This window comes from Rattus rattus, chromosome 2 (genome assembly GCF_011064425.1).
Source record: "Rattus rattus isolate New Zealand chromosome 2, Rrattus_CSIRO_v1, whole genome shotgun sequence".
NCBI classification, from domain to species: Eukaryota; Metazoa; Chordata; class Mammalia; order Rodentia; family Muridae; genus Rattus; species Rattus rattus.
In genome coordinates, this window is record NC_046155.1 from 9,998,688 (window position 1) to 10,025,292 (window position 26,605).

The 26,605-nt window shown below is 42.0% G+C and overlaps 1 protein-coding gene across 7 annotated transcripts; it reads left to right on the forward strand.

Annotated features, from left to right (window-relative positions):
* The first annotated feature begins 39 nt into the window (after nt 1-39).
* Nucleotides 40-24,491, forward strand: Cpsf7 (cleavage and polyadenylation specific factor 7). 7 transcript variants are annotated; one of them, XM_032891608.1, is made up of 11 exons: nt 40-121; nt 763-871; nt 6,628-6,846; nt 7,108-7,181; nt 7,661-7,764; nt 8,136-8,308; nt 10,592-11,006; nt 12,311-12,429; nt 15,173-15,341; nt 15,997-16,164; nt 22,468-24,491. In XM_032891608.1, exons 4-10 carry the CDS (start codon nt 7,116-7,118, stop codon nt 16,157-16,159), a joined length of 1,209 nt encoding a protein of 402 aa, XP_032747499.1. In that variant the 5' UTR covers nt 40-121; nt 763-871; nt 6,628-6,846; nt 7,108-7,115; the 3' UTR covers nt 16,160-16,164; nt 22,468-24,491. The 7 variants fall into 7 exon arrangements, 6 of the variants coding, with proteins under 6 accessions (XP_032747499.1, XP_032747496.1, XP_032747498.1 ...); XM_032891605.1 differs by lacking the exon at nt 7,108-7,181 and having other exon boundaries at nt 48-121; XR_004386797.1 differs by lacking the exons at nt 40-121; nt 7,108-7,181 and adding an exon at nt 19,171-19,308 and having other exon boundaries at nt 204-871.
* Nucleotides 24,492-26,605: the final 2,114 nt, after the last annotated feature.

Sequence of the window (26,605 nt, forward strand, 5' to 3'; positions counted from 1 at the left end):
CGTATGGCGGAAGTAGTGGTGCGTGTGACGCCGCCGGTAGGGGGGGCGGGACCTGGGGCGGAGAGCGGTTCGCGCGCTTCGGGCCTAGTCGGGACTCTCCGCGGCCGCCGCCATATTCCCGGTAACGGGGGCGCGCGGCCGGGGGCCGGCAGGGCCGGCGGGGCCGGAAGGAGGGCCGGGGCTGGCGCCGCGGAGGGGAGGGGGTCCGTTGGGGTGGCGGCGGCGGAAGACGGCGGGTGGAGGGAAGCGCGGGCCTCTGAGGGAGGGGCTGAGATCCTGGAGCTGTGGGAGGGAGCAGGGCAGGCCTAGCCGAGAGCGAGGACCGGGCCCGGTTGGAGTGGAGGCGGCGGGAGCTTCCGGGCCCGCAGGGGGCTCCGGCTTGGGACGCCCCCTGGGTCTAGCAGGTGCGACGGGCTGAGCTTGCGGCGTTGGTCGCAGTGGTTCTTCACAGCGCGGCCCGAGGGCCCTCTCAAGAGTCGAGGCCTGCCTGGACTTGGCAGTGGCGCCATAGGCAGCTACGGGCGCCGACTCGGCGCATCTCCGGTCGGGCCCGCGGGTGATGGGCAGCGAGCCCCGCGAGCCCGAGCGGCCTGGGAGAGCAGGGGGCGGCGCGAGGCTGGGGGCGGGGCGGAGCGGGTGGGGCCAGGCTCGGGGCTGCCGGGATGCTGCCTCTCGGGAGACTAGAGGTTGTTGACCCTTGCCCTCCTCCCAGCCTGGGACCCTTGTGCCTTAAAATTTTTTACCCTTTTCTGAATACCGTAGTGGCATCTTTCTTACTTTGTCCGTTCTCCGGGCTCGAGAGCGTGTTTCCGGAGCCATGTCAGAAGGAGTGGATTTGATTGATATATACGCTGATGAAGAGTTCAATCAGGTGAGAGGAATTAGCAGCAGTTTTGGGTTTTCTTCCGTCAAGTCTACTGACAGTGGTTTCTCTCTCACCACAAAATAATTCCTTTTAGTATCGAAGCGTTTCCCCCTAGCGGAGACTTTGAAGACGACTGACCATTCCTCTTTATGTTAATTTGAACCTCCAGGCTTCAATTTTAAAGGGTTTGCTTTAAGAGCAAATAAAAACCCAAGTGTAATAGAATGGTGAATCAGCCTGTGGAATTGTTTCCCCAAGTCATTCCAAAGTTGGATGAGTAACCATAATTAAAAATGAAAATTACATTTGTTGCAGTATTGCGGGGATAATTTTGATACTTGTTACTTTGCTGTTCTTTCAGCTTGCGGCTCCAGCATGTTAGTCCCTCCCCCTTCTTGTCCCCTCCCAATGGTATAGACAGTACGAGAGATAACTTTGAAAGACGGTATATCAACTGCGTTAAAGGTGGGAGTTATAGCTCCACTCCAGGTGTTTTCAATCTTTTTAAATCACTTGACTGAGAATTCTGTGGGCATTTTGGTATGGATGGGAAGGAAGGTAAAAACCACTGGATAAAACTAGTTTAAAGGCAAGTCAAAGGCTTGGTCATCCTAGTTTGAATTTGTGTTTTTACATTTTAAATGTCACCTTAAAAAGTAATCTATGAGGTTGAGTTCTTTGATCTTGAGGTCAAAGCTCAACGAAAAGTTTCTATTTAAAACTTTTATCTTTTTTAAATTTTAGTTATATTTTTTTGTTGGATTTTTTTAAATTTACATTTCAAATGTTATCCCCTTTCCCAGTTTCCTGTCCATAAACCACCTATCCCATCCTCCTTCTTCTGTGAGGGCGTTCCCTCACCCACCCACCCCTTCCCGCCTCCCTGACATTCCCCTACACTGGGAATGTGGACTCTTTGGGTAGTGATTTAGTCCCTGGGAGTTCTGATTGGTTGTTAATGTTCTTATGGGGTTGCGAGCTCCTTCAATCCTTCCTCTAATTCCTCCACATCTCAGTTCAGTGGTTGGCTATGAGGATCCTCCTCTGTATTTGTCATGTTCTGGCAGAGCTTCTCAGGAGACAGCTATATCAGGCTCCTGTCAGCATATACTTCTCAGCATTAGTAATATTGTCTGGGTTTGGTGGCTGTATGTGTATGGGCTGGATCCCCAGGTGGGGCAGGCTCTGAATGGACATTCCTTCAGGCTCTGCTCCAAACTTTGTCTCCATATCCACTCCTATGAATTTTTGTTCCCCCTTCTAAGAAGGACTGAAACATCCACACTTTGGTGGTACTTCTTCTTGAGCTCCATGTGGTCTGTGGATTGTATCTTGGGTATTCTGAGCTTTTGGGCTAATATCCACTTATTAGTGCATACCATTAAAACTTTTTTCTTACCTGGGTTCTTTTTAGTACTGTTATACTTAAGCTAGCTGGTTCTGGTGTATTCCAAAGGGTACACATAAGAACCTGGAAAGAATGGTCTAGACTGCCTAGGTTATAGCCTGACTTTGGTAGGCAACAAAAGAAGCTCATATGTCCCATTATTTTATTTTAAATTTTGTGGATGTGAGTGGTTTGCAGGTACCCAAGGAGCCTAGTAGTATGGGGTTCCCTGGAGCTGGTGTTACAAGTAGTTGTGAACTACCTGATGTGGATTCTAGTAACCAGACTCAAGTCCTCTGGACCAACAGAAAGTGTTCTTAACTATTGAGCCCTCTCTCTAGTCTGGCTTTTCTGGGTTTTATGTGTTTGTGTGAGTCAGTCTTTTATCATTTGAAATTTATGGCTTCTTCTTTAACAAGACTCTCTTAGTTCTGTATTACTGAAAGATACCCCCAATTCTAAATATATGTTGTTGACTGGTACTGCAACTAATTCACTTTGGAGAATAGACAGTCGTTGACACATTGGCCATATTTGATATAAAGAAAAAGTAATAAATGGTTTATAACTTACGGGTCATAGACAAGACGTTCTTATCCAGTGGTCACTGCTTTGTCAAGATACACATTATTACCCTCAGTAATTTGTTCATTAATTAACTTTTTTATAAAAGAATTTTCTAATCTAAAGCCAAAATTAATGTGTAGACATTTATACCAAGCAGGCAATGTTAATATGGGGAAAAAATGAAACAAATACAGATTGAATATTTTACATTCTAAAAGTTGAAAAAGGGGTACCCTATCCTCATAAGTTAATTTTTAACAAAGCTGGTTTTAGTGTAATCTGGAAGCTGCTAAATTGTTTAAAAGTCTGAGTAGAGTTGTTAAACATTGGCTTAGATAGAAGTTAACCTGTATGAATTGAGTTTTTGAATGCCTTAAAAGACAGTTACTGGTTTGTTCTGAGCAAGCCCTGCATATAACTCCCTCAAGAGTACTTTTGTCCCCAAGGAAAATTAGTACATTTACTATGTGGAACCCTGTGGTATTTGCTTCCGAACCCTGGCAGCATGTGCTGCAAAAACCTTTTGCATAGTTATTTTATTGCTGTTACATTGGGAGCCATGGGATTCATACTGTTCAGTTAGACAGGAGCAAACTAAAAGGGTGACTGAGAACTGCTACTCACCTGAATTTTCTGTTTGTTCCTTCTCATGCTAAGATGGGCTTTATGAATATGCCTGTCAGGGAGGATTTGAACTACTCCTGTAGGATTAATACTGCCAGAGGTAGTGAGGTGTTGGAGAGAGTGAATCCCTGTGCTGGAAAATAGGTGCCATTTGTGGTGGTTAAAAGTAAAAGTGATGTTAGCTGGTTATGGTGATACATACCCATAATCCCAGTGCCCTGGAGACTGGGCAGGACTGCTACAAGTTAGAGGCCAGCTTGGCTACAATGTCAAACGGTCAGAAAACACACAACAACGGACAGTAACAGTGCAGAATAATGGGCAACTGTGATGGAGGAGAAGGTATTGAGAGTGGAGATGTGGGGTTGGGGATTTAGCTCAGCGGTAGAGCGCTTGCCTAGCATGCACAAGGCCCTGGGTTGGTCCCCAGCTCCAAAAAAAAAAAAAAAAAAAAAAAAAAAAAAAAGAGAGTGGAGATGTGAGTATGAGGCCTAAAATTGATGTGGCCTTTTACAAATCAAAGAAAAAGTAACCAACAATCACGATGGTTTTACTGAGAAAACTATATCCAAGTTAGTTACTTCCTTGGGTCATATACTGAGAAGGAGCTATGAGGTAGGGACATTGAACCTATTGGAGGGCAAAATCAAATTTCTACTAGGAAGTTTCATGATATAACGTAGTTTTCTGTGTGTATCCTTGACAACAAAATTCTTACTGAACTATTTATTCAATATTGAATACATATTTTCATTTTAAACTTAACAAAAATTTTAGCATTGCCACGTATAAAATATGGGTGTGTATTTGATTTTTGCTTCTTTTGTGGGATAGGTGGGGTTTGGGGTCTTTTGTTTGTTGTTCTTTAATCTTTTTCTATAGTCCAGTCAGGTAAGACAAGGTTCCTTTCTCTCTGTAGCCCTGGTTATCTTGGAACTCACTGTAAAGTAGGCTGGCCTCGAACTCAAGAGATCTGCCTGCTTTTGCCTCCTAAGTACTGGTATTATGCCACCATGTCCGGCTACTGCTAGCTTTTTAGGTTCCATGGCTTGGATAGACCATTGAAACTTTGAACATTCAGATTCATTGGGTTTTCTTTCTGAGTGGTAATCTACAAAGAGCCCACTGATTGCCTTTAAGCTAACAGTATAAAAAGGTTCCTACTGACGTATTTGCTCCCTAAGTTGAAGTCTTCATACTGGTTCACTGACCCATTTATTTATTTATTTATTTATTTATTTATTTATTTATTTATTTATTTAAACTAGCCAGTTCTCAGTGATGACTTTTGCCTTATAACTCTCAGATACATTTTTGAATCACAGATACTGCATAAAAGGAATCTTAGTTTGCCAACTTTGAGTATATAAAATATTGTTATTTCCTTATTGCCTTTAAGTTTCATTTGAAAATTTTTTCCTCTTTAAAAGCCTTGGTGGGAGGTATAAAGTCTAGTTATCCTTAATATCCTTAGGGGATTGGTCTCAGAATCTTTCTCTGTAACAAAATCTTCAAGTCTATTTTTAAAAAAATGTTAGTGAGCCTGAAGGTATAGTCCTGTACCCCAGCTGTGAAGCAAAAGTTATCACCAGTTCAAGGCAAGTCTTGATAACTTAGCCAAACCCTATCTCAAATTTTATTTAAAAAGAAAAAAGGCTCTAGCACAGTGGTAAAGAGAGACCTTGCCTAGCATGTTCATATGCTAGGCAATACCCTTTGGAGGAGGTATTTGCATGCAAAATCTTTGTGCATTCCTTTCACAAACTTTAAAAAAAAAATCTCTGGATAATGACAATGCTTATTTTGGCTCTTCTAACAGCAAAATCTAGGGCTTGCCTTTTGCTAGGCAAAATCTCTGTCCCTGACCCTTGTATTTTTAATTTTATGTGTTATGAGTGTTTTGCTTGTATGTATGTCTATGCATTGTGTGTGTGTTGCCTTCAGAAGCCAGAGGTGGGCATCAGATCACCTGAGACTGGAGTTACAATTATTTGTAAGCTGACAGTAGTGCCTGGAATCAAACGTAGGTCCTCTGGAAGAGTAGCCAGTGTTTTTAACCACTGAGCTATCCCTCCTGCTCCCATCTTAAAGAAAATTATAAAGGATGTTTTCAGCTGGTTAGGTCTGGATGGGAAACTGACAGATATGGAGAGCTAAGAATGGCTTCTGAGGATTAGAGTATTGAACAGGATAGAGTCGTCAAGTCTCTTGGGAGGTAGGGTATTTGCTCAGGATTTTGGTGGTTTATTTTTATTTTTCCATTTGTTTTATATATGGTATGTGTGTTGAGGTCAGAGGACAAAACTTTTTTTTTAACCATGTGAGTTCTGGTAATTGAACTCAGGTCACCTCACTGGCTTTTTGGTTTTTCTATAAGATGGTCAGGTACAACCCATGCTGGTCTCAAACTCTGCTAGCTGTCAGCTGCTGATCTTCCTCTACCTCCCAAATGCTGGGATGACGGGCACTGAGCTGTATCCTCGGTCCTCTATTCCTTTCTTTTTTTTTTTTTTCTTTTTTTTTTTCGGAGCTGGGGACTGAACCCAGGGCCTCGCGCTTGCTAGGCAAGCGCTCTACCACTGAGCTAAATCCCCAACCCCTATTCCTTTCTTTTTATGTTTCTTAGATATCTGTTAGAAAGCTGAAGTTGTATTCTGTGAGCTTGGAAGTTTCCCCAGGTCATTTGTATAAAGGATAACTCCCAGTTTTTGATTTGTTTGTTTCATTTTGTTGCCTACTCACTTTTGCTTTCTTTCCTCTGCTTTATATTTCTAGATAAATGTACTCTTATTAAATGCAATAATATATAGCTTGATATTAAAAATACATTTTTACTAATATATCTAAGATGTGGTCTTTGATCTGACGTCACTGATCTCATGTATCTCTTTAGATGTATCTCATCATATTGGTTTGCTTGCTTATTTACTATTTCTTTCATCCTCACAGGAGACTAAACTCAAACTTGCCCATTACAAATAAAATCTTGGAAATCTCATAAGTAATTCTAAGAGTTTCAAATCCGAAGTCTTACATACCCTTTGTCCTAGAGTGGGACAAGGAGATCTTGTGCATTACATTGCTCTACAAAACATTTGACTGTAGGTTCTAAATCAGCTAGAATGAAGCAGAAGAAACAAACTGAAAAGTCTGAAGGCTCCATTATCAATCCCTCATCATTTAGGACTCGGAGTTCAACAACACAGATCAGATTGACCTATATGATGATGTGCTGACGGCGGCCTCACAGCCCTCGGATGACAGAAGCAGTAGCACAGAACCACCCCCTCCTGTCCGCCAGGAGCCAGCTCCCAAACCAAACAACAAGACCCCTGCAATTCTGTACACATACAGTGGCCTGCGGAGTCGGCGAGCAGCTGTCTATGTAGGCAGTTTCTCCTGGGTAAGCAAGGATAACCAAAAATCTTAAGGGTGGGCTGGAGGGAGAGCACTGGGAGGTGATGGCATTTTCAGAAACCACTGTTGCACTGTTTTGTGCTCTGATGGGGTTGGATTTCTTTTTCCTGGGATCAGGTTGGATTGATCTCTGAAAGAGAACTATCCTGAGGACGTACTGGTGCCGAAGAAAGCATTGATTAAGTGGGTAGTTGCCTTTTCTGCCATCTTACTACTGCCCCTGACCCTGGGGCTTTATGTCTAGCAGGGTCATCTATGGGACGAGATATCAGAGTGAACACCTTGAACTCTTGGTGGTCATTAGATGGTCCTGTGATAATGGTGGGTGATGGGAATCAAAGACCTTGATAGCTGTAGTGTATTTGGGATATGTGCTGACCATTCTGTAAAAGTTACGGTGTGACATGTTTTGGGGCTGGTGGTGGGGGATGCCAAATCAGGAAATGTATATACTAATGGGAATATTCCTGGCATGGTCAACTCTAGCCTGTCAGATCTGTAAAGTTGCTAGCAATCTGTTTGAAATGATGATCAACCAGCCCACATGTCAGTCAAAGTTAAAATATACTTTAGTTTTAATTCCCAAACATAGGGGTTGTGGGATTAGATGGGTTTAGAGTTTGGGACAATAAGAAAAGCCTGCAGTGATTGAAATATTGCTGGGCTTTGGGGTTTCCTGTGGGTGGTCATGGTTGTGGCTGGAGTCCTAGATTTGGGAACAGGACTTGGAACATCTGGGTGGGTGGGTAGCAGGCATGTAGCTCTTGACATTTTTCCCTTTTCCATCTTGCCGACCTCAGTGGACCACAGACCAGCAGCTGATCCAGGTTATTCGCTCTATAGGAGTCTATGATGTGGTGGAGTTGAAATTTGCAGAGAACCGTGCAAATGGCCAGTCTAAAGGGTGAGATCTAGAGCTGGGGAGCCCCCTTGAGTTTGTAACTATTAGGGTGACAGATCTATTATATGTTTGAATTTGGATTCTAACCCCCTTCCACCCTGGCCTAGCTTACTACCTTGGTTTTGACAAACTGCCAAAGATTTGGGACCTAGCTGGAATGAAATTGAACATCCATCTGGTGAAGGGAAAGAATGTTAATTTTAAATTCCAAAAAGTAAGAAAAAAACAGGAAACCTATAGGGTGGCACCTTCTTGTTGCTGATAGGGAGTGGGGGTGTGGGGGTGGAGGGATGTTTAAATAATTTAGCAAGATGCCTTTTCCTTTGTCCTGTGTCTACTAAATATTTTTTTCCTCTTTCACTTTGTTTCTTAAGGTATGCTGAGGTGGTGGTAGCCTCTGAAAATTCTGTCCACAAATTGCTGGAACTCTTACCAGGAAAAGTTCTTAATGGAGAAAAAGTAGATGTGAGGCCAGCCACCCGGCAGAACTTATCACAATTTGAGGCTCAGGCTCGGAAACGTGAGTGCGTCCGAGTCCCAAGAGGGGGTACGTGGAGACCATCTGTACAATGGGGGGAGGTTGTGGGCTTGTTGCTGTGATGTGGAGGATCTGGGGCAAGGGTACTTGCTATTAGTTATGGTTGGGTGGCACGATTAGTGGGTGGACCTAAGAATGAGATTTGTGTAAAGAGGACAGTGCTGGGAGTCGGGTTCAGCTTATCAATGGGTTCTGCCTGTGATTCTTTTCCTTTTGGCCTTTTGAACAATTCAGTTCACTTCTTGGGACCTTTTTCCCATCTGAACTAAAAAATGATTAAAGTTCCTGTCACTGGTCAATTCTATTCTTCCATAAATGGACACCCCAAAGTGTAATTAAGTGCAAAGGTGGGTTGGGGATTTAGCTCAGTGGTAGAGCGCTTGCCTAGCAAGCGCAAGGCCCTGAGTTCGGTCCCCAGCTCCGAAAAAAAGAAAAACGAAAAAAAAAAAAAAAAGATATGCAAAGGTGGCTACTTTTCATGATCCTTTCATGAGTATATATTTGGTGTACTCTAAAAATCAACCGTAAAAAGTATTAGGTAGTAAAAGTTAAGCGTTGTTTCTCCATTATTGTCCTAGAGAAAGGGGAATACTTACAGTTTTTGAATACTTAGGTGGCTTGGCAAGTATATCACATTAGTTTTTCTTTTAACATTCAGCAGTCTGTTATCTTGTTCCCGTAAGTTCATCTGATTCCCTTTAATCTGACTGTTCATCAATCTCTTACTACCTTGGTCTCCTACTAAGGCTCTCCTGAGAAGAGGGTGCACTGACCAGCTGACAGGCATTCCAGTTTGCTCGGCAGTAAATACTTACCATTATCAACTACTAAGTTACTATTTTGGTTTATCAGTTTGGATGGCATAATTCAATCTCCTAGGGTCTGATTATACCCTGGTAAACTACTAAAATCAGATTTCTAAACCTGAGGATCAATCTTGGCTTATCCTGACTTCACAAGATAGAGAGACCCTGCAAGGGCCTGCCTGAAACAATCAGCCTCCTTTTCTTTCACTACTAGGGAATAGGTAGTAGCAGAAGCATTTCATCACATTCCTGCTGTCACTACTTTGTACATAGCTCTAAGACAGTAGTTCCTTCTGTTGATGGGGTATGTCCTTCCTGTGGAAATAGTCTTTTTAATGAAAACAACTGTCCTTTGTGTTGACAGCCTAGGTGGGTGAGGTATGCTCTATAATTGCCCTCGGTTAAAAGGCACATACTTAGCTTCCTTGACAACTCAACATTTTCTCATCCCTTCTGCTTCAGCACTCTCCTGGTTTCCCCAAGATCCATCTCTTTGCAGCTATACTGAGAGTAGTATTCCTACCTTTTCTCAGCTTTTTCCTTGTGAATGTTACTTTTCTTTGCTGAAAAGAATAAAGCTGATGTAATCATTTGCTTAAAGATGGCTGCTTCTCCGAGGACTTGTAATCAAATATACATATCAATATTGGAACATTGCAATATTGAAAATTATTAACTGTTAGAGAGGATTGCACTTGCTTTTAAAACCTGTTTGGTGTATAACAGCTTGAGAAAGGAAACAGGCAGTCTTATGTTTGAAACATGAAGAACAGGGCCCGAGTCAGGCTGGCAATATCTGATAGTGAAGCAGTCAAGATAGTTTGTCAGATAGTTAATCCCAGCATAAGCTTGCCTTGAGCATTGGCCCTAAATGTGAATTCTAGTTTAAGAAGCTCCTCCATGTTTGCTAAGCATCTTTTTGTTTGCAAGTCTCTCCCAAGGCCATGTCATGTTCTCTTGGGGTCTACTTTAACTAGGCTGAGTTAACTCTTTGAATAAAATGTAGGTAGAGGATGGCTCTGTCTCCTGCTCTTCCTGTTCTTTCTTTAGTTCCCTGACTAGAGCTCCATGACAAAGAGAATGTTTCTAGAGTTCAGCACAATAAAATATAACTTGTAGTGGTCTTGGGTCCCTGAACTCTTGGGAACACAGGATTCAAGGCAGGTAAAATCCAGCAGAACATCACTGAGCATGCTTAAACATCATTTCCTTAAGGGTTGTTGGAGCATGTGTATTTATTTGAAAATAGGAAACAAGGTTTCTCTTAAATTAAGAGTTCTGTTGCTTTTTGAAGTTGTCCTAACCAGAATACTTCTGATCTTCCTGCTGAGGCCAATGGAAAGGCACCAAATGATTTGTTTCTTTTCTCTTACCTGCTTTACTTGTATTCTTTTATGTGGTACCAGACTTGCTGAGAGATGAGCTGGTCCTATCGCTATAGCCAAAGCCTGCCTGGGCAGTAACATAAGCTCTGTTTGCTTTGCAGGAATACCTCCACGGGCCCACTCGAGAGATTCTAGTGATTCTGCTGATGGACGGGCAACCCCCTCTGAGAATCTTGTGCCCTCATCTGCTCGTGTGGATAAGCCCCCCAGCGTGTTGCCCTACTTTAACCGTCCTCCTTCAGCCCTTCCCCTAATGGGTCTGCCCCCACCCCCAATTCCACCCCCACCACCTCTCTCCTCAAGCTTTGGTGTCCCTCCTCCTCCTCCTGGTATCCACTACCAGCATCTCATGCCCCCCCCTCCTCGATTACCTCCTCATCTGGCTGTACCTCCCCCTGGGGCCATCCCACCAGCCCTTCACCTCAATCCAGCCTTCTTCCCCCCACCAAATGCTACAGTGGGGCCTCCACCAGATACTTACATGAAGGCCTCTACACCCTATAACCACCATGGCAGGTAAAAACTATATTTCCCTGCAGCTTTGAGCCAGGATAGTAGAGTATATAGTGTTGTTTGTTTGTTTGTTTGTTTTTTAGACAAGGCCTCACTTATATAGACCAGCCGCCCTCAAACTCAGCAGTTCACCTGCCTCTGCTTCCTGAATGTTGGTATTAAATTTCTGTCATATACTATTACACCAAGCAATAGTAGACAGTGTTTTGTCAGACAGTGATGATGGTTTGTGTTTTTAGTTCCAGTACTCAAGAGGCAGAGTGGGTGAATCTCTTGAGTTTAAGGATAGCCTGGTCTACAGAGTGAATTCCAGAACAGCCAGAGCTACAGAGAAACCCTGTCTCAAAAAAAACAAAGGGGCTAGAGAGATGGCTCAGTGGTTAAGAGCACTGACTGTTCTTCCAGAGGACAGAGGTTCAATTTCCAGCACTCAGTTAACTCGCAACTGTCTTTTAACTCCTACTTTCAGGGGACTTGGCACCCTCACATAGACATATATACACGGCAGAATAGTAACTTTTTTTTTAAAGAAACAAAAAAAACAGAGTATTTTAGACATTTGTTTTCCATGAATGAGCACTGAATGCTGGTGGTTTTCCTCTGTATTCTCACTGTGATGTCGAGTCCTGGGGTATAGATTAGTATCTACCAGAGGTTTGTTTTACATGCCTGTATGTGCAAGTACACATGTGTATACAGCTACATGTGTGCTTGTGTGCACTTGCATGTGGAAGCCAAAGGACTTTTAGTGTCATTCTCAAACATGCTGTCCACCTTGCCTGAGACAGTCTTTCATTGGCCTGGAGCAGACCCAAGTAGATGAAACTGGCTAGCCAGTGAGCCCCAGGTATCCACTTGTCTCCACTTTCCCAACACTGGGTTATAAGCACGCTCCACCATGTCTGATATTTTTATGTGGATTCTGGACATTGAACTCAGGACCTCATGCTTACATGGCAAGCACTTTATGAGCCAAGTTACTTCCCACAGCTCTGTCTTTTTTTTTTTTTTTTTTTAATTGAGTGTTTTCTGTTTTCAGCTTATCTACTTGACCCAAAACATCTCTTTCTTAGCTCCCTTTAAGCAGCTTGTTTAAACTCTGTGCCATAAATGGCTGCTGCAAATGCTACAATGATTACTACTGTTGAGTTAAACCAAAATTAGGAACACATGCTATAAGTCCTGTCCTTGAAGTAGAGAATGAACATTTAAGACATACCTAGAGAAGAATTGAGTAATAGTACTGTAGAATGTGATGAAAATAAGAAAGGTTGTGGGCAGTCAACTGTGTAATTGTCTCTCTGCAGCCGAGATTCAGGCCCTCTACCGTCTACAGTGAGTGAAGCTGAATTTGAAGAGATAATGAAGCGAAACAGAGCAATTTCCAGCAGTGCCATTTCCAAAGCAGTGTCTGGAGCTAGTGCAGGTGATTAACTCTTACTTTACTGCCTTTGCCTTAAATTTTTCCCCTTTGTCATTTCCATCTGGAAAACTTTGAAAAGTTGAGTTGGAGCACTGTTAGAGGTCAGAAGATGTGCAGCATGTGACTTGATTTCTTGGCTTTGGGAAAACTCCAGTTAAATGTCAAGACTTGCTTTGTAGAAAACAACTCAGTGCCTTGACTGTGAGTAATAGATATTAGTCCTGTTTGTAGTGATCTTTAGACTTCGTGTCTATGCGTTAGCTCCAACTCCAAGTAGAATTAAAAGCACTGGGGTTTTAGAAGTGGTACCTCAACTAGATGGTGCTCTGTGATACTAAGAAATCTGAGCAGAGCTGGTGACCTGTGGATAGGCTGTCCTCTAAAGGAAAGTCTATTGTCATCCTAAGGCATATTACCCTTTCAGCTAACTTGCCCTCCTCTCAGCAGTGCATGCAGAATCAGCCCCTAGGATTCTGAAAGCCCTGGACATAAAAGAAGAGGATGTAGAGTGTAAAGTTTATGGTTGTAACTCAGTTGGCATACTAGAATAGAAAGGTTTGGAGTTCAGGTCATTCTCACTTTTTCCTGGGGGTTTACCATATGGATCTAAATGTAATATAGACTGTTAGTACTCAAAGAAGGAAGTTCAAATTGACTGTTAACCTGTTTTTCATAATTTCTGAACTTTGGTTTCAATTTGATTCTGCAGAGTAGTTTAAAAAAAAATGATGTGTTCTTGTCAGTTCTTCCCTCACCAGAAAAAACATAACTTTACCTCTTAAATTAAAAAATAGTGCATGATCATTGTTATACAATATACAGAGGAGTTTAGAGAAAATCATCTTTTTTCCTTTTTCAATGTCAGTCTCATCATCCTGAGATGGCAGATAAGTAAATCTTTTATCTCCCCCTCTTTTTCTTATTCCAGTCATAGAAACTATAATACTTATTCTCTGTGCCTCTAAAACAGAACTTCCTTGCCAGTATAGAGCTGTTGTTCCTGGTCCTTCACAGTGCCGCAATTCCTGCATACTTTCTATCCATTCTATTCTTGCTACTTTGCATAAACAAAGCCACCCAGTTATCATTTTCAGTGGACCTCTATGTGGATTTGTTGAGTCAAGTGCACATTTAAATGTACAAGTGGGGGGGAGGGGATAGTTTGTGCACCACAATGGTCTCATATGTATGGTGTGTTTGTGTGTGTTGCGTATATCATCTAGTGAAACCTGATTTTATGTAACTACACTTTGTGGTATTTCAACAATGATGAAACTGTCCAACAGCAAATTGCTCAGTGTGTTACCCTGCCATTGAAAGCTGTAAATTTCATATACACATAATAGAATGTGTATATTATATATATATTATATATAATATAATATATAATATATTATATGTGTATATATAATAGAGGTGTATGATTTAACAAAAATAAATATCTGTCTGATTATAAATTTTAAATAATGAGTAGATTCAGACATAGTGTCAAACACCTTTTATCCCAGCACTCAGGAGGCAGAAGCAGGTGGGTCTCTGAGTTATGCAGTGAGAACCTGTCTTGAAAAAAAGTACTGTGGGGGTTGGGGATTTGGCTCAGTGGTAGAGCGCTTGCCTAGGAAGCGCAAGGCCCTGGGTTCGGTCCCCAGCTCCAAAAAAAAAAAAAAAAAAAAAAAAAAAAAAAAAAAAAAAAAAAAAAAAAAAAAAAAAAAAAAAAAAAAAAAAAAAAAAAAAAAAAAAAAAGTACTGTGTTTAAGAAAAAAAACTGAAAATTTTCTGTGAGGACTACCAAGACTACCTTCTGAATGGTGGGTATTCCTCCAGTTTTCAGGGATGAGTACACATATCACAACATATGCGTAATTTTGGTTGTTCCTTAGAGCAAGGCTAGCTATGTGTAGCTTTGTGATAGTTCAGTTGCCTACTGTACTCAAAGCTCCAAGTTCAACACCCACTACCACACAGCAGCAAAAAAAAAGTAATATTTATCTTTTTTTGCTTTCTATGTTTTAAACACCTATCTTATTAGTATAGCTTAACTTCAGTTATTTGTTGAGGCCTACTGTGTATCTAGCATTGCACTAAACACTTTTAATGATGACTTATTTGCTTACAGATTTATATCATGAGTTTTAACAGCTAGTAATCTATGGAGCCATTGTTCCTTAATTTATGTAGCCTAGCAAAGGCCCTAGCAAAGATAAAACAATAAACAATATTATTAAAACATGGTTAAACATACATAGTTCTGTGAACAGAAAATTTTTAAAATTGCTGGCTTAAATGGAGGGATAGTTTATTTTTTCGACTTATGTGCATTTTGCATGTGTATATGTATATATACCACATACATTCTTGGGATTCAGGGGGCCATTTGGTTCCCTGAAACTAGAGTTATGAGTGTTTGTGAGTCATGTAAATGCTGGGAATCAAACCCAGGTCCTCTGCAAGAGCAACAAGCAATCTTAACAGCTGAGTTATCTTTCCAGCTCCAGGACAGTTTATTTTAATCAGTATTTTAAAGTAGGCCTTGGACAAGTATGCACTAATTATAGGTTCATTAGTATATGTCAGATTTCAGTAACTATAGCTGTTACTCAGTTTTATGCCTGCTTTGTCTCCTTTGTCTATTTTACTATAGCTCTTTTAAACAGCTAGTCATTGACAATTCATGTCCTGCATTCTCCTTTTGGTCCAGTTTGGTTACTGCTCTGCTCATCCTTGGCCTTTCCCTCCATCTTATCAGGGGATTACAGTGACGCCATTGAGACACTACTCACAGCCATTGCAGTTATCAAACAGTCCCGAGTCGCCAATGATGAGCGTTGTCGGGTCCTCATCTCTTCTCTTAAGGACTGTCTTCATGGCATAGAGGCCAAGTCTTACAGTGTGGGGGCCAGTGGAAGCTCTTCTAGGTGAGTTGATTGCTTTGGGGTTGATTGAACTTGAGCAACACTCTCCTGAAGCTTGGTTGGGAAAAGGAGGAAATCCAGGGTATCTGAAAAGGGTCTGGATTAAAACCTCATATTCACATCTTTTTTTTTTTTTTTTTTTTTTTTTTTTTTTTTTTTTTTAGAATTATTTATTTATTTTATGTGTATGAATACTATAACTGTCTTCAGACACACCAGAAAAGGGGGGGAGCATTATAAATGGTTGTGAGCCACCTTGTGGTTGTTGGGAATTAAACTCAGGACCTCTCAAAGAGCAGTCTATGCTCTTAACTGCTGACCCATCTCTTCAGCCCTTTACATTCACATCTTTAAGGAGAAGTTACTTAACAACTTTCTGAGAACTTAAGGGGAAAGGTCCTAGTTCTTGTCTACAGACCTATTGTAAATGTGAAATCATAATACTTGGAAAATTCTAAATACTCTGTTCAGTACATTAATAAGGTCTTGACAAATTTGTCAGTCATTTCCCCCCAAAAGATTAAGCTTCAAGAATCTAAGATCCTCCAGCAGTACCCCTATGATAGAGAGTATTTTAGGCAAACACTAAGACAAAACCTCATGTGGAAAGAATGTGGCATAGGCCATCAGGGTTGAGGCTGAAGGATGTTTCTGACAGGAAAAGACATCGGTCAAGGGAGAGGTCACCCAGCCGGTCCCGAGAGAGTAGCAGAAGGCACCGAGACTTGCTTCATAATGAAGACCGACATGATGATTATTTCCAAGAAAGGAACCGGGAGCATGAGAGACACCGGGATAGAGAACGGGACCGGCACCACTGAGAAAGGTGGGAAAGAAGCCCTGTTCCTGGCCAGTGGATTGTATGTGAACTGGGTGTGGTGGCTCATGCCTGTAATCCAGCATTTGGGAAACCAATGCAGGAAGATTGCCATGAGTTGAAGGGCAGCCTGGACTACAGAGTAAGACCCTGTCTCAAAACAAAAAGATTTGTAATAGAAATATTCTACCCTCCAAGTTCTTAATAAATGAAAGCCTTTGTAACTGTCATCATCAGTAATAATATCATGTATTATTACAATTAAATCCCAGCTTTTCAACTAAAAGGGAAAACTGATCAAAGCAGAAAAGATTATTACCTTAGTTTTCATGATAAAATATCAGTGACTTCAAGATTGATATCCATTAAAAGCTTTAGAGTAGAAAACCATTCCAAAAAATATTTAACAGCTTTACAGACCTTGTGATATTTTTGTTTTTAGTAAGTTTTGTTAAAAGTGGGAGTTTTGAGGAATTGCTTTGGATGATTGAAAAGGTAGGTCAGTTCTTCTGGCTTGAGGACCGCCTCAGCAGGACTTGGGCTTTCTGTCTCTCAGCTCTGCTTTTCTGTATTTTCATTCACAGAGAGGTCTCCATCTTCTTGAAGGATTAACCTGTAGCTCTTGAGTTTATCCCACCATTTTGCAATCCCAACTGAAAGCTGCTAGCAAGGATCGTTTATGGTGTGAGAAAGAATGGGTGTCGGTTCTGCTTCTGTGGAGGTGTATAAAATAGACTGGATAGGCTAGGAGGCTCTACCTGGTCTGTTGTCGTCTGATGATTGTTCTGAACACTGGAACAGGCTCTGTAGTTGTTTTTCCTTTTATTTTATGTACATTGGTATTTTGTCTGCATGTGTATCTGTGTGAGGGTATCAGCCTCACAGACAGTTGTGAGCTGTCATGTGGGTACTGGGAATTGAACCCAGGTCCTCAGGAAGAACAGCCAGTGTTTTAAAATACTAACCCATCTCTCCAGCCTTGGCTCTGTAGTTCTTAACTATAAATGATGGCAGGATGGGGAAAACCCTCACCTCTTGTGCATTTTCATAGGTCTTGGTAAACTCAAACCTTTTAAAAAGTCTATAAAACTCTGCATAGGGACAGCCTCCTCATAGACAAAAAAGCATTCCTTTGTGATTGCCCTTTGCATTATAGTTAGCGTTATCTGCCTTAACTTCTTTGGGTTTTTTTTTTGAGATGGGGTCTCTTTATGTGGTCCTGGCTGTCCTGGGCTCATTATGTATACCAGGCTGACCTGGAACTCAGAAAAATCCTCCTGCCACTGCCTCTCAAGAAGCGGTATTAAAAGCAGCCTGGCACTTAAACAGACTTAATAGCTGAGAGTGTTTTGTCATCTTCTATACAAAGTAAATGGAATGATAAAACTTGCTGATGCCTTTAATCTACACCTTTCTCTTCCTTTTTTTATTTCTTTTAAGCTTCATGTCTCTTTTTTCTCCTTAATCTTTTTAATATTTTTCACATAGTATATTCTGATCATGGTTTCCCCTCCTTTGTCTCCTCCCAGACCATCCCACCCCTTATTTCTCTCCTTCTTTAAAAAAAAAAAACAGGCTTTCTCTGTTCTTATCTCCTCTCACAGAATTCTCAAAATGTAGGATAACCCACATAGAACCAGCAGTTAAGCTCTGAATGGGTTCTGTTATTTGTCTCTCTAGATTTTTATAATAGATTGAGTTTTGTTTGTTTGTTTGTTTGTTTTGTTTTGTTTGTTTTTTGTTGTTTTTTTGTTTTTTGTTTTTTGGTTCTTTTTTTCGGAGCTGGGGACCGAACCCAGGGCCTTGCGCTTCCTAGGCAAGCGCTCTACCACTGAGCTAAATCCCCAACCCCATAGATTGAGTTTTGAAAGGTGTCCACATTAACATGTATAGCTTGTGCAAATGTAGGCTAATGAGGGTGGAATCTGCAAGTGGCTTTGGCCTTCTTTCTTGTTGGGGATGGGCAAGGTGAGCATGGGTGTCTTGGTCTATCCCTTCATTAAGTAGCACCATCACTTCTCTTTTGAGCTAGCACAGTTGAAGCATTAGCATTACTTAAAATCCAAAACAGCCAGTACTGGGTGTTATGATCAGACTTGAAATGCTAGTATTCAGGAGGCTTAGACAAGAATTACAAGTTCAAGGAACTACATAGCAGGACCTTGTCTCCCCCTCTCCCCCCCCTCCAAAAAAAATTGCCTGACATGATGTAGTATTTGGTTTTTGGAATTGGTTAGGATAAGAGTGACCTGGGAGAGCCAGGACTTGTAGACACTTAATCCCCACACTCAGGCAGAAGCAGGCAGATCTTAGAGTTGGGGGCTACTCTGGTCTACAGAGCAAGTTCCAGGATAGCCAATTGCACTGAATAACCCTATCTTGAAGAAGAAGAAGAAGAGGAAGAAGAAGAAAACAAAACATCTAGAAGGGGCGCTGTTACATGGTCTATATAGAGCAGCCGTTGTAGTCTCTAGGGCCTTATTCAGTGTACTCTACTAGCATAGATGACTGCCTATTGCCATTCCTGGTGGCTTTGTCCTTTTGGTAGTGAAATTACGAGCAAGATTCATGATCCATCTGAAAGTCCTCTATTGGTAGTTACAGAAAACATCTATTTGGCTGGTACAGGCCTATGGCAAAATAAGGAAAACTCACTCTTGGGTAAGTTTTCTATATCACTTCTTTCCTGGTCTCCCCTGACATATATGTACAAGTGAATCAGACACTTTAAAGAGATTTCCCGCTTTAAAGAAGAAAATAATCATCTTAAATTTTCTTGGTAGTCTGAATTCTATCTTCATTTGCTAAGTTGTAGCGTGGAAGGTTTCATGTTGGTGAAATGATGTACAGATCTCTGTAAAGAACTTAATCCTCCAAGCTATTTGAACAGCATTTACAACATCTTTACTTAAAAACAGTTGTATTTCTGTGCTGTGTGAATGTGTCCCTGATCAGGAAAGGTATGTTTTGTGCAGAGGCCTCAATGGAACAGCAGCATCCTCTTCTATTTCTCAGGAGAGGGCCCCAGCTCTGGGGTTTGAGGCTGATGAGCCAACTGAAGTGATGGATCTTTGACTTCTGTATGCATTCAGACACTACTGCCAGCCAACACCAGTTCCCTTGATGTACCAGTTATCCTGTGCATCTCATTCTGTAAGGACACTTTACAACTGCCATTTCTTCAAGATATGCATGTGTATGCTTTGAAGTTTGAGGGTATACCTAGGTGATAGGTATGTTCAACTCTCTGTAATTCTCCCATTATTTTAGGGTATTTCTTACTTGAAATAGAATCATTCTCCCTTCATCCATATTCTCCTGATCCATTGAAAACTGAACTTTCTGTTCAAGTTTGATTGAGATTAAAGATTCAGCCAATTGTGATGGTACATATCAGTATTCCCAACACTCGGTAGACCAAGGTAGTGGGATCATGATTTAAAGCAAGCTTAAGTCTGAATATTAGGAAACAAAGGTGACACTAAGAGCTTCAGTTTTTCTTTCTAGAAACTGAGACAAATACTTGCACATATGTTTAGAGAAGCCAGCAAAGTAAAGCTCTTTCTGATTCGGAGTAGCAGCTGAGAACAGTGCCAGCTCAGGAGGCAGCATGCAGAGCTCTTCTGCATAGCATATGTGTGGGAGTTGTTGGGTGGCTCTTTCTCCCCCTGCCTCTCTTTCTCTCTCCCTCCTCTTCCTCCCTCCCTCCCTCCCTCCCTCCCTTTCTCCCTTTCTTTTTAGTTGGATATTTTTTATTTACATTTCAAATGTTATTCCCTTTCCCGGTTTCCCAGCCTTAAGCTCCCTATCCCATCTCCCTTCCCTTCTATAAAGGTGTTCCCCCTCCCCAACCACCCCCCATTCCTCCCACCCCCAGACATTCCCCTGTACTGGGGGGGTTCCAGCCTTGGCAGGACCAAGGGCTTCTCCTCCCTTTGGTGCCCAACAAGGCCATCTCTGCTACATATGCAGCTGGAGCCATAGGTCTTTGGGTCGTGGTTTGGTCCCTGGGAGCTCTGGTTGGTTGATATTGTTCTTATGGGGTTGCAAACCCTTTCAGCTCCTTCGATCCTTTCTCTGATTCCTCCAATGGGGACCCCATTCTCAGTTCAATAGTTTGCTGCTAGCATTTGCCTTTGTATTTGTCATGCTCTGGCTGAGCCTCTCAGGAGACAGCTATATCAGGCTCCTGTCAGCATGCACTTCTTGGCTTCATAGATATTATCTAGTTTTGTTGGCTATATATAAATGGGCTGTATCCCCAGGTGGGGCACGCTCTGAATAGCCATTCCTTCAGTCTCTACTTCAAACTTTGCCTCCATATCCCCTCCTATGAATATTTTTGTCCCCCCTTTTAAGAAGGAGTGAAGCATCTGCATTTTGGTTGTCCTTCTTGAGCTTCATGTAATCTGTGGATTATATCTTGGATAATTTGAGCTTTTGGGTTAATATCCACTCATCAGTGAGTGCATACTATGTGTGTTTTTTTGTGGTTGGGCTACCTCACTCAGGATGATATTTTCTAGTTCAATCCATTTGCCTATGAATTTTATGAAGTTATCTTTCTCCACATCCTTGCCAGCATCTGTTGTCACCTGAGTTTTTGATCTTAGCCAGTGAAGTGTTATCTCGGGGTTGTTTTGATTTGCACTTCCCTGATGACTAAGGATTTTGAACATTTCTTTAGGTACTTCTCAGCCATTCAACATTCCTCAGCTGAGAATTCTTTGTTTAGCTCTGTACCCCATTTTTTAATAGGGTTATTTGATTCTCTGGAGAATAACTTCTTGAGTTCTTTGTATATATTTGATATTGGCCTTCTATCAAATATAGGATTGGAAAAGGTTTTTCCCAATCTGTTGGTTGCCTTTTGTCCTAACCACAGTGTCCTTTGCTTTACAGAAGCTTTGCAGTTTTGAGGTCCCATTTGATCTTAGAGCATAAGCCATTGTTTTTTTTTGTTTTTTTTTTTTTTTTTCAGGAAATTTTCCCCAGCGCCCATGTGTTTGAGCTGTTCCCCACTTTTTCTTCTGTTAGAGTGTATCTGGTTTGATGTGGTCCTTGATCACCCCCTTCTTTCTTAAGACAGGGTTTCTATGTGTAACAGTCCTGTCCTGGAACTTGCTCTGTAGAGTGAGCTGGCCTTGAACTCCCAAAGATCTGCCTGCCCCTGCCTCCCAGTTGCTGGGATTAAAGGCTTGCTCCACCACCACCAGGCTTATGAAGCTTCTTTACAAAGGTATTTTTATAAAGGCTAAGCATTTGTGTGTATCTGCAATTCCAGGTTCTGTTTAGTAGTCTACACCTGAATTTAATTTTCCTCTTTCCTGTTGACCTTTGGTTCTGTTTTATATCGAGTGACCATACTGCCATCTACATGTTTCAGATTGCTAGGGACCTTAAGATTAGCACTGTGGCAAAAGGCCTAGCAGCTATCAGATGTTTTCGATGGTGACTTCTACTGTTTTCCTTCTTTTGTGATCTGCTTTTGTTCTTGGCCAAGTCATTCTAGTTTAGTGTTTTTGTATTTTTGAGTCCTTACCCACAACTGTTACATGGGAAAGTCTTAAAATCATTTGTATTTTATTCGGTATAGCCTGGATTGGCTCTTGTGCTGTGTGTCTATGTGCACATGCATAAGTACACTGTTTTTGGAATCTGGTATGATTTGTGGGGTTTTGGTTGGAGCATGTGTGTGGTGGGAGAGGTGTGTGGTGGAGTATAGTTTTGTAGTCTATTTTAACCATGGCTGCTTGAAAACAAAACAGATTGAGGAGTTTGCAGTGGGAGTGCATGCTTCTTGCTAGGGCCTTTTGGGTACTAGGGGTTGGTGAATTTGGTTAAATATACAACTTGTTTTCTTGCTATTATCCCTCCCATTTCTTGCTTTCTTTTCCTTCCTTCCTCCCATTCTTTCTTTTTCTCGCCTATAAGGTAAGCTATGACTTGCTCAGAATAAATTTTCTGAACCTATTTCCTTAAAGCATCATTTCTTGAAATGTTTCTGACCTCTCCCAGCTAAATTATTCTCAAACTGCGTTCAGAAACCTTATTCCATTGTCTGTTTTTTCCTCTTAACCATAAAGTGATATACCAACAATTTGGATTTTTTTAATGTCTTCACTGTGCTTTGTGCAACCACTCCCTCACATTACTTTGTGCCAGACAGTCCACATTATTCTACTTTGCTAAGCTTGCTTAGCATTCTGACTGAGATTGTGATTTCAAGAATTGCCAGTTTATCTCATATAAGCCCTCCCTGATGAGAGAGTGGCCTCTAACTGGTATTCTCTTCTGGTGCTTTTATTGCAGGAGTCTGGGTGGAAGCAAATTGTTTTTAATGGACTTGCATCTCCTCACCTTGATCAGGACTAAAGGACGGAGGCCGCTCCACCCCTTCCCCTTCTTCCAAACCCCTAACTTCCTCCAGGCAAAACCCTCTGCCCTGCAGGATTGAAGATGGCTTGGCAGCCCTCCCAATCCCACACCTTCAGTTTGCCATGGGGGAAGAACCTAAAGACTTGCTGGGGTAGTGAATGAGGGCATACAGGAAGACAGCAACATGTCCAGCCCATAGTCTCCATAGAGAATGGTGCTTTGTCCAAGGAAACCCGAGTTTCTGATTGCCCAGAAGCAGTCAGTGGTGAGGTTACTACGAGTAAATTTCCTTCCCAGAGAAAATGGATCCTCTATGTGGGGTCTTAGGAAAGTGACTGGGTGTGCCAAAAATGCCCAGGGTTCTGCCCTCAGTACTAGATTTGATGGGGCCAAGAGGGTCCAAACCCTGCTAACATACCACTTTGTTCAACTCCTGTACTTTCCTAGCCAGTTGAGGAGGGACCATGAGAACAGAAACTACCTTGTGACAAGAAACGTGTTCTCAGTTTTCTCCTCACGTGTTGATGGTTTATTTCCATGGCCTCCTAGAGGGCTGAATCCTTTTGACTCCTTGCTATCTGACTCCTCAGTGGACTTGCCCCTCTGAAACAGAACCCAGGAAGCTTCGGCTATCTGCCGGAAGCCTAGGCCAGCCAGATACCACCATTTGCTGCTTTAGGCTTGTCTGTTTGTTGCAATAACCAGCTCTTAGGTATTTCCTTTCCCCAAGGCTTTCCATTTAACATGGAATCCTTCCCCAAGAAGGCTTCTTCCTTGTTTTAGAGGAAGGTACTGCCTTTGGGACTTAGGGATGTCATGGGACCTCAGTAACAAGGACCCCTAGTTAATAAAGTACCAGAAGTGTGGAGAAGAGAGCAATTTGAGCAGTATGTAGCCTACTCACATGGGCTCTTTTGCAGGTTAATGTGAGCATAGGCTTGCATTTCCAAGGTACATACTTTGACTTAACTGTGGAATAACTCAGCACTAATAGGCAGGTAAAGTCAAGACTGGTTTTTGGGGGTTTCTTTTTTGGTGTTTTTGTTTTTGTTTTTATTCCTTTACTCTGATACTTCCCCCGTCACTTTGCCTGGAGGTGCTTCCAGCCTTTAAGAAGGAGCAGAGAAGAATTGGAGCTCAGAGTTGTAAGGACCAGCACACTAGTGGCCATTTTCTGCACAAGCAAATGGAATTGCTTTTTTCAGGATCCAGATTGTGATAGGTTGCTCCTGATGGAGGTAGCCACAGTCCTGGAGTACCATAGGGTGATGTTCCTTCAGCAGGGCCTGTGAGATCTAATGTGAAAAGAGACACGACATGTGAGATGGGACTTGGTGTGTGAGGCATGAGTCATTGGAGACTCTTCAGACTCAGAGGGGAGACTGAATTGGATGCTTTCTCTCTTCTCAGCACACTTCTGATAGACCCCTTCAGTCACTGAGGGAGTGCCCCCAAGGTTGGAGAGGCACATTCCCTTTGGACAGAGGCTACAAGTTGTGGCTTATTTTCCTGTCCCCTAAACCAATCCCTATTCCATCAACATGGCATCCTGCCTAATTTTCTAAGGGTTAAGTGATATGCTTATTCTTGAAAGCAGCTCGGGTGTCTTTTTAAAAAAGAAAAAAATGAAAAAAAAAAAAAAGGAAAGTGACAGTTAAGGAAAAACAACATATAAAATATCAGAAAAGCTGTTTACCCAGAGAATTATTTTCTCCCCACTTTTATTTTTACTCAGTGACATAATTTTTAGTTTTATTCCTCATAGCAAAAGGAGAAAAGCATCCCAGTCCTCAAAAGGTCAAGGCCCCACCCCTGTTGTCGGTGATTTGTTTGTCTTTCTGATAGGTTGAGAATTGTGTAATAAACTTGATGACGATGTCAATCTTTTATACTGCATTGTATTTTTTTCCTTTTGTAACAAAATATTTTTAAATAATAAATGGGGTGTGAGCTGTTTACGGATTCTGCATTGAATAGATTTGTTGAGGTGTCTGGGCATGGGTATGGACTTATAGAGGTCCTGTGTGATATAGGACAACCTTAGGTTCCTAAGTGTGTGCAACTTGGTTATTGGCAGTGGTTTCTCCACAGCTGTAGCTGACATGGTGAGGCCCCTAGGAGGCCAATATGAACTTCACCTGTACGTCTCACAGTTTGTCCTTTCCCTGAGTTAAGGAGCACTTTCAAGTCGTCCAAATCTTAATTGCAGATTGTGTTTCCTACCCTGTGGAGTTCTGGTAGTGTCCTGTTTGGGAAGAACATTTAACTCTTCCATTTCCTTTACCATGGACGAGCAGTGTGGCCTCAGTCTCTCATCAAAAATGAGAATGCGGGGTTGGGGATTTAGCTCGGGGGTAGAGCGCTTGCCTAGGAAGCGCAAGGCCCTGGGTTCGGTCCCCAGCTCAAAAAAAAAAAAAAAAAATGAGAATGCTTGCTGTTCCACCTTCATATTAAGGATGTGTTTTGTGGACAGGATTGCCATCTAAAATTTGAGAAGTAGAAACTAGAAAGCTTAGAAGTACTGTGGGATTTCCAGAAGAGCTTTCCTTTTAAAGCGACACACATAAAGACCCACTGGCCAAGTAGTGGCATCTTACCAATTTATCATTTGGACAGATACAACCAGAAGGGATTCAAATACTGAAATGTCACTGCTACCCAAGGATGTTAACTGATCTGGTCCCTAAAACTCAACTTTGTGTCTACCTGAATGGAGGAATCAGATTCAGCATCTCTTAAGTCCTGAATGCATCCATAAAAACAATCAGCTAGGCGATTTTGTTGTTGTTGTAGTTGTTTTTACATGTACTGATTAGTGCCTGCCTGTGTGTCTGCCTGTCTCCATGCATGTACGTAGGCATAAAGTGAAGGGTAGAATTATATGACAAAAACTGCAGTCCAGATGATAGTGTGTATTGCTATCAGGAGAAGCAGGTAAGCTTAAATGTTTCCTTAAAGGGGCTAGAATGTTTACACCTTACTGCTGAGATGTGTGTTTGCATGCTGGGGTCAGTGGTCACTTGCATCTTAGTTGCCTGCTGTTCGCTAAGTGCTGGGTTTACTCCATCTATTTAACATTCCAGCCATCCACTTTTTATGCCTCCAAAGTTGTACTGTCTGAGGATGTTGGTGCCTCCGGGTCCATAAAGTAGCTTGTCTCTTACAAGCACAGCTTGTAGGCACACTCACTTGCCAGGCCAGATAATCGGAACACTGAAAAAGAGAAAACGTAGTGTGGTATACCTACAGTCCCAGCACTTGGGAGTTTGAGACAGGGATCACTTGAGACTAACCATAAACATGAGACACATCCCTATCTTAAATATAATAACTTTATTATATATAGTGTTTGCTTCATGATCACATAAAGTTATTGGTCTATGGAAAAGCTTCTGGAGCTGTTTTGAAACTCCAAGCTCATCTCAAAGCTGTAACCCTCTCACCTCTGCTTCCAAAGTGCTTGAGACTAAAGTACACCACCACATCCAGCCACTGCCTTAGTTTCTCTTGTGCATAACTAAATGACTCCAGCAACATCAAGAACAAGGAGCCACTCATGGAACCAGTGGACTGAACTTCCACATAACTGAGGTGAAATGACATCCTATCGTAAGCAGCAAGTTCACTCATTAAATCTCATCAATGGCAACATGGGTGTACACCATGCCCTGGCTGGGTTTACTTCATTTAGACTGACTTGTAGGACAACAGGCTTATATTTCCACAGGTGGCTGTACTTCCTCACCCTGAGGCTTGTAAAGGGGAGGGGGTATAGTCTCTAAAGCCCCTGTGCATTTAAGAATTGGATGTATAAGTCACTTCCACTTAGCAGAGCTTTCTGCTCATTTGTTTTGTTTTGTTCTTTTTGTTTTGTTTTGTTTTGAAACAGGGTTTCACAGTGTAGCCTTGGCTGTCCTGGAACTGGCCTCCCAAATTCTGGGATTAAAGTTGTGTGCCACCACAGTGCTTTCTGTTCATTTGTGCCCCTGGGAAAGGAGTTGAAATTGATAAACATCAAAATGAAGCCAGGAAGTCACAGAGAGTAGGTTCCTCCCTATTCTGTGCCACTAAC

Coding starts and splice junctions, on each gene's coding strand:
- Cpsf7 (XM_032891605.1), top strand. CDS start 818: ATGTCAGAAGGAGTGGATTTGATTGATATATACGCTGATGAAGAGTTC. Junction 872..6,627: donor CTGATGAAGAGTTCAATCAG/GTGAGAGGAATT, acceptor CTCATCATTTAG/GACTCGGAGTTCAACAACAC. Junction 8,309..10,591: donor CGTCCGAGTCCCAAGAGGGG/GTACGTGGAGAC, acceptor TTTGCTTTGCAG/GAATACCTCCACGGGCCCAC.